Source organism: Cynoglossus semilaevis, chromosome 13 (assembly GCF_000523025.1).
Source record: "Cynoglossus semilaevis isolate Cse_v1.0 chromosome 13, Cse_v1.0, whole genome shotgun sequence".
Classification (NCBI taxonomy): domain Eukaryota; kingdom Metazoa; phylum Chordata; class Actinopteri; order Pleuronectiformes; family Cynoglossidae; genus Cynoglossus; species Cynoglossus semilaevis.
In genome coordinates this window covers 8,313,583-8,326,328 of record NC_024319.1, presented here as the reverse complement: position 1 = coordinate 8,326,328, position 12,746 = coordinate 8,313,583, and the positions used below count along the sequence as shown (strand labels likewise).

General features: G+C 43.0%; 1 protein-coding gene across 2 annotated transcripts in view; it reads right to left on the bottom strand.

Annotated features, from left to right (window-relative positions):
• Positions 1–1,036: 1,036 nt before the first annotated feature.
• Positions 1,037–12,746, bottom strand: part of nradd (neurotrophin receptor associated death domain) — a 13,351-nt gene continuing 1,641 nt past the window's right edge. Inside the window, exons 2-6 of one of the 2 annotated variants that reach the window (XM_008323332.3) lie at positions 8,614–8,746; positions 5,293–5,646; positions 3,642–3,867; positions 3,375–3,517; positions 1,037–2,921 (exon numbers count right to left, since the gene is read on the bottom strand). In XM_008323332.3, coding sequence (XP_008321554.1) covers positions 2,608–2,921; positions 3,375–3,517; positions 3,642–3,867; positions 5,293–5,646; positions 8,614–8,746 — 1,170 coding nt within the window. In that variant the 3' untranslated portion in view covers positions 1,037–2,607. Of the gene's footprint in view, positions 2,922–3,374; positions 3,518–3,641; positions 3,868–5,292; positions 5,647–5,807; positions 5,977–8,613; positions 8,747–12,746 lie in introns of those variants that run through there. The other variant, XM_025061717.1, reaches the window with a different exon arrangement.

Sequence of the window (12,746 nt, the reverse complement as noted above, 5' to 3'; positions counted from 1 at the left end):
GGCCCGTGGGAAGATAATCACAGCGATCGGCTGCCTTCGTCAGAAACTTTTCACTTAACGCCAAACATAACGACACGTGACACGCGGAAAGAGATTCTGCTGCCGCTGCTCCTCTCGCTGCTCCTCCTTCTGCTGCTGTAGCCACGCCTTCCCCTCCGCATCCCCCACCTTCCTTCCGAGAGTGTGCACATTCCGCAGCCCGGTGCCTGTGTGCTCCAGACCGCAGTTAAGCAGTCCCGTCTGGAGAGTGTGACGGCATGAAACGCTGCCCCGGGCCATGCAACATGCCTGCTCCCACTTAAAACTGCAGGCAGAGAGATCATTAACAGATCTGAGCGCCGAGCAGAGCGGGGGCAGGAGTCAGGCTGTGCCTCTGAAAGTAAGGAGGAAACTCTGCTCCAGAGTGTTTCAAAAGAACAAAAAGAAAGGAAAAAAATCATATTTTTATCCGTTCAACCTTTCTAATCATTAAATAACGATTAAACGGATGTTCCTCCGAGGTTTAAATCAGGAAATCTTCTTGAACACCGACTCCCGTGTTAGAGTATTGTATTTCAATTGAAAACATGGCGGTCATTTTACTTTGACAAACATAACAGAAACAATGTTGACAAAGTGTGGTACACGAGCATCCACCAAAGACTCAGCACTTTGTCAACACTGTTTCTCAGAGAGACTCCATGTCTCCACAGGAACGACAGGGTTAGCCATGAGCAGAATAAATGGCGGGAACACGTCTCCAATATTCCAACAGGAATAGAAGGAATTATTCTATAATGTAGATCAAATTCAAATGTGGTGTGGTTGTCCCTGTGGTTGGTAAAAAAATAATCAAGTTAAAACAGATTTCTTTGTCTGTTTTACCAAATATATTAGCATTGAAATAAATGAATTATTAGTGAGCCACATTTGGAATGTGTGTATTTCAGTGGTTCAGTGTCTTTTTTAACATTTTTATACTTTTTTTTAACATGACATCTTTTTTTAGATATAAACTGTGTGAATTAGTGCTGTCTCCAGCTGAAGAAACACCGACTTCTCAGAATTATTTATTAAATGAATACCTTTAGGAAATATATACACAAAAGACGTAGGAGAATGGCACAGAGAAAAAAATTAAACCTCAACAATGCAGATGTCTGTATTTTGTCCGGGGTCTTGATTAGACGTCAGTTACTAATGTATTAAATACAGAAGCATGATCGACATGTTGCTAGAATGCAGGAAAAAACTGATTCCGTTCTGATCCGTCTTCACAGTTCATGGTTGATCCCACGTCACATTTACAAACCATTTTAAGGCACGGACAAACAAAAAAAAAAAAGAAAGAGCAAAGAAATGTAATAAGGCTTGATGTTTGATGTTTATGTACCTGAAACGTACCTGTACGTGTTATTAAAAACGTGAAAAAACACAAAGAAATAACCAGAGTGAGTAGTTCATATCAACAGTACATAGGTGTTCTTATTAAAAAAAAATTAAAATGTGGCTGTAATAAGAGTTTACCTCTAAATTCTTCATTAAGGATTATAACCATTTACATGACTTTTAAGATTTTTTTTAAAGTTTTTAAGTTTTTTTACTTGCTTAGAAATGACTAGAAAAGTAGTAAAAAAAATGTGGTAAAATTCAACACCTGAGGCGATGAAGTTATGAGTTATGGAGCAAGGCTGGTCTGAGCAGAATTACAATTATTTAAGCCAGTGGTTCCCAAAGTGGGGGGCATGGCCCCCTGGGGCACAGAGTTATTGCAGGAAGGCACAAACACAAAGAAAGAAATACAGAACTAACACTGTTCAGACTGTAGTGTTCAGGCTGATGTCGGTTGCGTTTACATGCAATGGGAACAACCGTGCAAATAATCACATCTACGCATAACTTGTGAAAAAAAAATTAAGTTAAATGAAAAGAGCACTTTTAATGAAATTATAGCATTTTATTTTCAGCTTGAAGGTAAAAGCTGATATTATTATTATTATCATTATTATTACTAATATTTTGGAGTGCAGGGGCTTTTCTATAATTCTGTTTGACTGCCCTGACAAAAGGGGGCGCCGTTGAGAAATTTTGGGAACCACTGATCTAAGCAGAGGGTACATAGAGTATTTCAATGCTGAATGTTGGGAAATATAAAACTTTTTTTTAACATTAAACAACACCAGTGGTTTTAGGAAAAAGAAAATCAAACCAACAAATCTACATGTTTTGAATCCAGGCCACATGGAGACTATAGAGGTTCAGTGATGGTCTGAGAAGATTCAGACCAGGATTCTTCAATGTCCATAAAAGGTGATCCTGGTGTTAAAAAATGTCTGACTTTGAGCTTGTAAAACATTTCAACAGTCATTGTTTATTCTGCGGTGAACGACACGTCACAAGAATCCTTCCCTGCTGTGGAGTCCTTTCGGAAATTAGTTTGTTTCACAACCAGAGGAGAAGCCTCTGAAATACTGTGATGTTTTGGGGTCAAAGAGAAATAATATAAAAATGTTGATGTTGTGGAGAAGTGTCAGAGTCAGCCTCGCGCTGTAACAGGCGTTGGTGTCCAGAGTGCCTCCCCTGCTTTTTCAGTCAAAGTCTGTCACATCAGAGTCCGTGACCGCGTGGTCAGACCACGGAGACGCCCTGCGTGGGGCAGGTAAGAGCACTCGCCACATCATTCCTCTCAATCCGGGTCAGAGCGGAACACAGCAGTCCCACAGTGGAGCCTTCTTTCTGGGCCCAGTTAGAGAGAAGCGTGTGAGTGGGGGCTTCTCCACGTCCAACCAGATCCAGCTGTTCTGGTTCGTAGCCCAGCGCTACGCCCAGCTGCCTCCATCCTCGACCCCCTCCCTCTTGCAAGAGGCGCTCCACCTCTTCCTGTCTGTGCGGGGGCAGATTCACGTACAGGCGGTTGTCAAGCTTGCTGTCTCTCTTAGTACCTGGGCAGAAATAAGATGATACGAGTTGACCGACGACATCGACCAGGACCAGATGGATGATACAGAGGAACAAGGCAGTAAATGCCACCTCCTGTGAGGCTCACACTTTGACTATGTGACTTCATTTTTTTTTTGCTGTCAGAACAAAACTTGATCCTTCAGTGAGTTAATGCAAAGAGGCTAAAGTGTGTGCACTAGTGTTAAATAGACCTTGTGATCAGAGGGTTGCTAGATCAATGCTGCCCCCTTCCCCAGACAAAGGAAGTGTAGCTCATTGCTATGAGTGTTTTACATTGAATGAAAATTAGTTTCTAATTTAAATGTGCATAAAGTGGCATTTGTTGCATAAAGATTTGCATAAAATGGCTTTTTATAAAAAAAAAAAAAAGTATAGCATCTCGTCCCTATTTACTCTATTAATCTCTCCTAAAATAACACCACCACCTATCTCACCTTTGCTGGGCTGGTTATCCTGTAGACTGTGAGAGTCCAGGAAAACTCCGCTGTCACTCTGGAGTTTTTCTCCTTCTGGTGATGAGCCCATCTCAGCCGCACGGGCCTTGGACAGAGCCTTCTTCTGTTTACATGTTCTCCAGCTGACATGACCGCAGGAAAACAATGTCAGTTAAATTACACACACACAGTTGTTTGTCAAACTAGGCCCCTGTCTTGAATTCCGTGCTCCTTCCATTTAAGGACGCCGCCCTGGTGGAGACTCACCATTTATAAGCCACATAAATCAGCAGACCCAGCACCACGGCAGCCAGAACAGACACGTATATTAGAATGTTGCTGCTGCCACCCTCGTCCTGTGGGGTAAACTTGGGTGTTCCAGTGGCAGTGCTGGTCTCTCCGTCCTCCGTCACCTCCTCCAGACCAGGGAGACGAGAAGGGTCTTTGGACCCATCGGTGTCAACAGGTCTGGATAAAATGTGCAGCTTCTTATCTGTCAATGAAAGAACAAAAGACGAGTCAGTATGGGAAGGTTATATGTGCACATCCGGGACAGATTTGGGCTCCATAAATTAGGACCAGAAATAATCTGACGGAAGCCTGTGGGTCAGATGTAATGAACCCCTCATCTGTCAGGGGCCCCTGGGGTTTTAGGGCCTTTCATTGCCCCTGTTTCCAGCCGTCTCTCCCTCCTGTGGTCTGACTATTTCAGGATCAAACACCACATCGTACAGTTCTGGTCTCTCAGAGTTCAAAGGGTCGTGACATGGGACCCAGAGTGTGTATCCATGACCTTACTCCTGGAGAGTGAATGTAGCCGTTGGAGAGAGAGTGGGCTGGTCGTCAGGGTCAGCAGCCTTCCTCACTCCTCAGGTTCTTGGGGTCAGATAACCTCACGACCCGTCAGGCCCACAACGATTGGGCCACAGCGCTTTAAGATGACTGCTATTTTTTTTCCCAGTGCAGGCCCAGAGTGTTGCTGCGTTCAGATGAGGTGTGGATGCAGGTGTTGACCACATGTCTTTGTCAACTCCCGGGCCCTCCCCCTCCTCTCCCACCCTCCCCCTTCCTCCTTTTCCTTTCAGCTCATTCTTTTATCGTTTTATCTTCCACTTTTACTGCCTCAGCCTGCGTTAGATCTTTAAGGGCTGGTGCTACGTTATATATTTTTTTTCTTGTCAGCGAATCCCATTAAGAGGCCGAGATCATCCATCTTTCAGTACGGTGGAAACTGATACACTCTCACACACTTTCCCGCAGTTCACCACAGATGGTAAAATAAATGCCACAGATTATGGCTTCATTGTTAAACTGTTATTTCCCTAAAACAGAGTTCAAGTTTGGTAGTCAAGAATAGGAAGAAAAGGAGGATCCACCTAAGGCTCGCTGAAATAAAAGTGGACATGAGCTGCACAATTTCAGTTTCCTAATGGTTTAAGTGTAGAAAAAAGGATGTGACTCAGTCGTAAATTATTATTATACAAAAAAACATTATTATTATTATAATCATTTGGTTTTCAATATTATATTTTACATCTTTAAAATATTTTAAAATGTCATGACCCTGCTGCACTGCTGCTGGGCCCCTGACCCTCCTTTTTAAAGGTCACTGATTTGCTATCTAACAAAAAAAAATGGTTTGTAAGTGAAAACCAGTCTAAATTGTGTGTATTAAGTGATTTTTTTTTACATTTCAGTTTTATGTTGTTGTTTTTTTAAGTTTAATAATGAATCAACTTACAAGCGATTTGTGTAGAGAATCTTCTCAACTGATTTCTGTATGGTTTTCGGTAGACGGTATGTTTTTTGACTGAGGCTTTATTAGAGTAACAGCACAACACAGCAGGTCACAAAAAACCCACATCTTTGCAGAAACGGTTCATTTTCCTTCAGATCAGTTCATCACTGAATAACTCACCCATGCAGAGGGTGTCAGAGTTGGGCAAACAGGACCTGATCTCCACTTCAATGTCGGTGCAGAGGGTGCAGGTCTGACAGGGTTTGGTGCTGATGCGTTCCTCAGAATATGTCCCGGGGCCACAGGCCTCACACACAGTGTCTCCTTGAAGGCCGCACTCACGGACGACGCCCTGGCCGCGGGTGCACTTGGAGCAAGGTGCACACAAGGAAAAGGTACTCATGAAGAAGTAGCCACTGTCACACTCGCAGAGCGTGTCCTGAATGGCCGAGCAGTGGGCGACCATGGGGAGGCTACTTGGGCACTTGGCACAGGCACGGCAGGATTCGAGGTCCTCGGAGGAGGAAAACGTCCCTGGGGAATAAGGTGGAACATTAGTGTGACGGCTAAACAGGTCACAGTGGAGACAGTTTACGTTCGTTAAAGCCCGTTAGGCACATGACAGGAAAAATGCAGAGGCCAAGAGAAGAATACATTCTATATTAGAGAAGTAACAGTAGATGATAATTGTTCACCTCTCGGGCATGGAGCACACTTGGTATCCTCTTTCCCACACGGTGTCTCCACTCCGAAGCCAGCGGGACACAGACTGCAGCACTTCCCCGAGTCAGTGAACTTCTTACTGGCACAGGCGTCTCCAAGGGTTACCTGTGTGAAGAAAATGACCATGTGAGATATTCACTATGTACTGTATTAACACACCTTTAAAAACATGTAATAATAATGTACCACAAAAAACAAAAAATGAAAAAGTCAGCCTATATGAAGATGTAAGCAGGTAAAAAGTAAAGGAAAGTTTGACAAAAACAATTAAAAATGAGTTAATTATAATTAGATAGATTAATAATTAGATAATTAGGACTAAAATCATCAAGTAAAAAAGAGGTTTTGATTAAAAGCTAAGTTAATACATATTTTTAATTGAAAAATTATTAAAATGGTCCTACTAAAATATCACTTAATGAATCAAAAAACACGACTTGACATTTGCAGCGTCTCTCTTGATAGGCAATGACCAAAAACAAGAATATACATGTTTGTGTTTTCCGTTGTGCTGTTTTTTGGCATCACCCACATGTTGGAAAGGAAATTGTTCACAATTCCCCCTGTGGTTCATCAAACAGAGAACTGAGTGACCCCGGAGTGGCCTTTTTTATCTTTCTATTTGCCTCAGTTTTCACCTAGAAAGTGCTCAGGTCCTTATCTGTGAGCGGGTAACGGGAGAGCCCAGCCTGGGCTGTGACATGAGGGATAGATCAGACATTCCTAACGGCCTGTGCAGCAGAGTTACAGACCGACAGGAGTGGCTGGATTTAATCACTTCGCCTTAGTGGAGTGAGAAGACAAACACAGAATGGGTCTGGAAAACGGTCGGAAAAGGGGGAAGGAATAGGCTTTAAAAAAAAAAAAAAAAAAACTCCCCCTCCTATTTATTGCACTTGAAGTGAATGAAGATAAGTTTGTGTGAATGCAGCGGGCGTATGTTTATTCCTCAACAACAGACGCGAAGGTGGAGGTATATAAAGGGGGACAGTTCCAGCCCCAGGCGAGGGTGTCAGTTAACTGTGGCTGCCCAGCATGTGTGTGTCTGTTTGGGTGAGGGGGGGGGGCCTTTGAAGTCACCAAACCCCTGCAGGTGTGTCTATGAAGGTCAGTATTTCACTGGCTCCCCCTTCTGCAGGCTCAGAACAGCGGCATCTTAAACATGCACACATTTAAGACAGATTGGTCCATTCTGCCCGGGGACTGACAAGAGCAAACAGATGTCTTAACAACTGACCCCCCCACAAAGGGGAGAAGTAACAGTTAAACAAGACACTCATGTCTCAGGTCTGCCAGGGACCATGGGCAACGTGTCTGAACATGTAGACCCAGAAGAACACGCACAAATACCACGAGTGCCACGCTCCCAGCCATGAAAACGCTGGAAGGTTCCACGCTGATACCACAAGGAAACAGATTTTGAAAAACGGGCTCGTGCCCATTCCAACAAAAACACAAAGTCTGACTGCAGTGCCTACAGAGGAGCCTGATGATATCTAACCCCCAGCCACAGAACCCAGATCAGAGGTATTAGTGTGTCAGACTGGTGGGATCCAGCCGGCAGGAAGTAGCAGGATGTTTGGAGTTGGCAGACTGTGACCAGGCCTTGGAGCAGAAAAGCCTTCTGGGAGCTCCGACTGGCCCTCGCAAGGTCGCAAACCAAGACTCTCAGCTAGCACCAGCGTGCTCTTTAGCCCTCCCTCTGCTCTTTGATAAACACTCGGTGACTGTGGCTCTGTTTTATTTTCACCTCCAGCTTTGGATCTCAGTCACTCACAGTGGCTGCTGTGAGTCTCAGCTGCCGCCGCGGCTCGTTCAGCTGGGACAGCTCAGCTCAGAGCAGGAACTGCCCAAGTTTTGGCACTTCACCCATTGCCCAAGGGGAACAGTGATCTACTGAGTGGAGGAATGAACAAGTCATTATCTGCTTCAGACGCTGAATGGAGCTGGAACAGCACCATTAGCCTGATTAATATCTGAAACTCTTAAACAGAGTTGAACGTGAACAGATTTCCTCATTGGTTAACGGCAGAATCACACAAAAGACGTCCTTCAGCAGTAACAGGCCCAACAAAAACAGAACAAGGGCAAGTCAAAAAGTCCTAAGACAAATTAAGAAAAGTTCTAAATTTATGAGAATAACTAAGTCCATTTCTTCACATAACCTCAATTTCAGGGGATGTCTTTTGTTGGGGTCACAACCTGCTTCTTTGTCTCATCTGAAAACTGAAATCAAGTTATCTCTAAATGTTCTTTCAGTTCTGGAAAAGAAAAAAAACTTTAATTATTTAAAGAGCTTGTAAATCAAGTTCAGTTAATAAAACACAAACTTTCTTAATCTTCAGACATTTTTTTTAAAGTTGGAAAAACCTAATCAAATACCAAAACATATTATTATTCCCACTGCCAAACACCAAAAATACAAGGTCAAGATCAATTTTATATTTTAAGTTCTGCAACTAAATGCAAATCTATTTAAAAAAAAGGTTTTTTAAATGCTTCAAAATGAAAATTTACACCCTGGGATCTGCGCATGAGTGTGCGCTCATGTGGGAGCTTCTTTGGCACTGTGCACAGGCACGGCAGAATTCGAGGTCCTCGGAGGAGGAAAACGTCCCTGGGGAATAAGGTGGAACATTAGTGTGACGGCTAAACAGGTCACAGTGGAGACAGTTTACGTTCGTTAAAGCCCGTTAGGCACATGACAGGAAAAATGCAGAGGCCAAGAGAAGAATACATTCTATATTAGAGAAGTAACAGTAGATGATAATTGTTCACCTCTCGGGCATGGAGCACACTTGGTATCCTCTTTCCCACACGGTGTCTCCACTCCGAAGCCAGCGGGACACAGACTGCAGCACTTCCCCGAGTCAGTGAACTTCTTACTGGCACAGGCGTCTCCAAGGGTTACCTGTGTGAAGAAAATGACCATGTGAGATATTCACTATGTACTGTATTAACACACCTTTAAAAACATGCAATAATAATGTACCACAAAAAACAAAAAATGAAAAAGTCAGCCTATATGAAGATGTAAGCAGGTAAAAAGTAAAGGAAAGTTTGACAAAAACAATTAAAAATGAGTTAATTATAATTAGATAGATTAATAATTAGATAATTAGGACTAAAATCATCAAGTAAAAAAGAGGTTTTGATTAAAAGCTAAGTTAATACATATTTTTAATTGAAAAATTATTAAAATGGTCCTACTAAAATATATTTTAATGAATCAAAAAACACGACTTTTGCAGCGTCTCTCTTGATAGGCAATGACCAAAAACAAGAATATACATGTTTGTGTTTTCCGTTGTGCTGTTTTTTGGCATCACCCACATGTTGGAAAGGAAATTGTTCACAATTCCCCCTGTGGTTCATCAAACAGAGAACTGAGTGACCCCGGAGTGGCCTTTTTTATCTTTCTATTTGCCTCAGTTTTCACCTAGAAAGTGCTCAGGTCCTTATCTGTGAGCGGGTAACGGGAGAGCCCAGCCTGGGCTGTGACATGAGGGATAGATCAGACATTCCTAACGGCCTGTGCAGCAGAGTTACAGACCGACAGGAGTGGCTGGATTTAATCACTTCGCCTTAGTGGAGTGAGAAGACAAACACAGAATGGGTCTGGAAAACGGTCGGAAAAGGGGGAAGGAATAGGCTTTAAAAAAAAAAAAAAAAAAACTCCCCCTCCTATTTATTGCACTTGAAGTGAATGAAGATAAGTTTGTGTGAATGCAGCGGGCGTATGTTTATTCCTCAACAACAGACGCGAAGGTGGAGGTATATAAAGGGGGACAGTTCCAGCCCCAGGCGAGGGTGTCAGTTAACTGTGGCTGCCCAGCATGTGTGTGTCTGTTTGGGTGAGGGGGGGGGGCCTTTGAAGTCACCAAACCCCTGCAGGTGTGTCTATGAAGGTCAGTATTTCACTGGCTCCCCCTTCTGCAGGCTCAGAACAGCGGCATCTTAAACATGCACACATTTAAGACAGATTGGTCCATTCTGCCCGGGGACTGACAAGAGCAAACAGATGTCTTAACAACTGACCCCCCCACAAAGGGGAGAAGTAACAGTTAAACAAGACACTCATGTCTCAGGTCTGCCAGGGACCATGGGCAACGTGTCTGAACATGTAGACCCAGAAGAACACGCACAAATACCACGAGTGCCACGCTCCCAGCCATGAAAACGCTGGAAGGTTCCACGCTGATACCACAAGGAAACAGATTTTGAAAAACGGGCTCGTGCCCATTCCAACAAAAACACAAAGTCTGACTGCAGTGCCTACAGAGGAGCCTGATGATATCTTAACACCAGCCACAGAACCCAGATCAGAGGTATTAGTGTGTCAGACTGGTGGGATCCAGCCGGCAGGAAGTAGCAGGATGTTTGGAGTTGGCAGACTGTGACCAGGCCTTGGAGCAGAAAAGCCTTCTGGGAGCTCCGACTGGCCCTCGCAAGGTCGCAAACCAAGACTCTCAGCTAGCACCAGCGTGCTCTTTAGCCCTCCCTCTGCTCTTTGATAAACACTCGGTGACTGTGGCTCTGTTTTATTTTCACCTCCAGCTTTGGATCTCAGTCACTCACAGTGGCTGCTGTGAGTCTCAGCTGCCGCCGCGGCTCGTTCAGCTGGGACAGCTCAGCTCAGAGCAGGAACTGCCCAAGTTTTGGCACTTCACCCATTGCCCAAGGGGAACAGTGATCTACTGAGTGGAGGAATGAACAAGTCATTATCTGCTTCAGACGCTGAATGGAGCTGGAACAGCACCATTAGCCTGATTAATATCTGAAACTCTTAAACAGAGTTGAACGTGAACAGATTTCCTCATTGGTTAACGGCAGAATCACACAAAAGACGTCCTTCAGCAGTAACAGGCCCAACAAAAACAGAACAAGGGCAAGTCAAAAAGTCCTAAGACAAATTAAGAAAAGTTCTAAATTTATGAGAATAACTAAGTCCATTTCTTCACATAACCTCAATTTCAGGGGATGTCTTTTGTTGGGGTCACAACCTGCTTCTTTGTCTCATCTGAAAACTGAAATCAAGTTATCTCTAAATGTTCTTTCAGTTCTGGAAAAGAAAAAAAACTTTAATTATTTAAAGAGCTTGTAAATCAAGTTCAGTTAATAAAACACAAACTTTCTTAATCTTCAGACATTTTTTTTAAAGTTGGAAAAACCTAATCAAATACCAAAACATATTATTATTCCCACTGCCAAACACCAAAAATACAAGGTCAAGATCAATTTTATATTTTAAGTTCTGCAACTAAATGCAAATCTATTTAAAAAAAAGTTTTTTAAATGCTTCAAAATGAAAATTTACACCCTGGGATTCATTAAAACACACAAATTAGTTTAAAATACATTCTGGAACAATAATTTTAGGTCTTTATTCAATTTTCGGAAACACTGATCGAATTTTCTAGGATCACTGTTTAATCTTTTAATTCCTTCAGAAAACGACTGAAGTGTTGGGAAAATGATCTGTCTGAACTCAGGCGACGTAGGAAAAGGAAACAGAGTGATAAAACTGTGGGTTTAAGAAACTCTGGGCTTTCATTTGAACTGCATTGATAATAAATCTTATGAAAACATGCCATTTGATGATGCTAAGTAAAGGAGTGGGATTTATAGTCCTTGCCAAGGGCGGGGGCCAAAGATGACCTCACAATTCAGAGGAGCAGGACGACTTATATAAACTCATCGGGTGAACGCAGCTTATTTTAGAGACTTTTCAGACTTCTGATGTTTGGTGTTGAGACTTGAAAAGGTTGCTAAAAGTGTGTATTTGCACAAAGAAGACACAAACAGCAGTGCAGACACTGCTGGGAGTGTTTCTCAGACGCTTTAGCACGAGCAGTAAATGGATTATTATGGGAGCTTAACTGCCTCCCTTTGATCTGATCTTCTCACGATATCGTATGTTGACCTACTGTTTTATTCTTGGCAAAAATAAATATATTTGTGTTTGCTCACAGTCACCCCAGAGACACTGTATCTTAGATGAAGGAGGCTGCAGTCACAGTGGGCTTTTTCTTTTTTTGCCTCGAGGTAACAAGCTGCAATCTGAAGAGAATCCCTGGTGAGAACAGACTGACAGACCACCGAGGAGCACGGCTTTCAATGGGGCACTCAACCCCACGGCTGCCGGAGTCGGTCAGTCAACACACACACGCACACACACACACATATACATATTGGGTGTTGTGTTTTCTAAGCATTTCAAACAGAATGCATTCTCTAGCCTTACAATAATAAATCATAACCTTAATCCTTCCACTAAGTTAAATCTAGTTCTCCACTTAGGTTCAGACCACATATTAAACCTCAACTACCCTCTCACTCAGTGGGGACCTGCACTTTGTCCCCATAACAGTGGAATGATTTCCCAAAAAAAAGAAGGTCCCCATAAGAAAAGCTGAATACCAGGAACACACAGGGACACACACAAACTGGTTGTTGTGTGTTCGTAAGTACTTCAAATAGACACACTGCATCCTCTAGCCTCCTATACTATAAACCTAACTATTACAATGAAAGTAAATCCTAATCCAGTAATCCAATCCTGACTTTAACTGCTCTCCTAACTCCAGACCCTCAAACACACTCTCACTCAGTGGGGACCTACAAAATGTAATGGGAAGTCAAACACATGACTTGGTGAAGACACAGGAGCTCAGTGGCCAGTTTGTCTGTCAGTAAAATCAGCCCCAGTTGAGGGAAAGTTGCCCAAATTCATGCTCCAATTTGCACTGATTTCTGGCAAACAGGGAACGACAGATAAAAAGAAGAGTTTTTTTCTCTCTCTCTCTCTTCTCAGAAACCTCTGCCAATGCTGTCATCTGAGACCAGCTCCACAATTTTCCAATGTCCTTCTTTAATTCCTTCTTCAGATGTTTAGAAGTGACTGCAGTCTT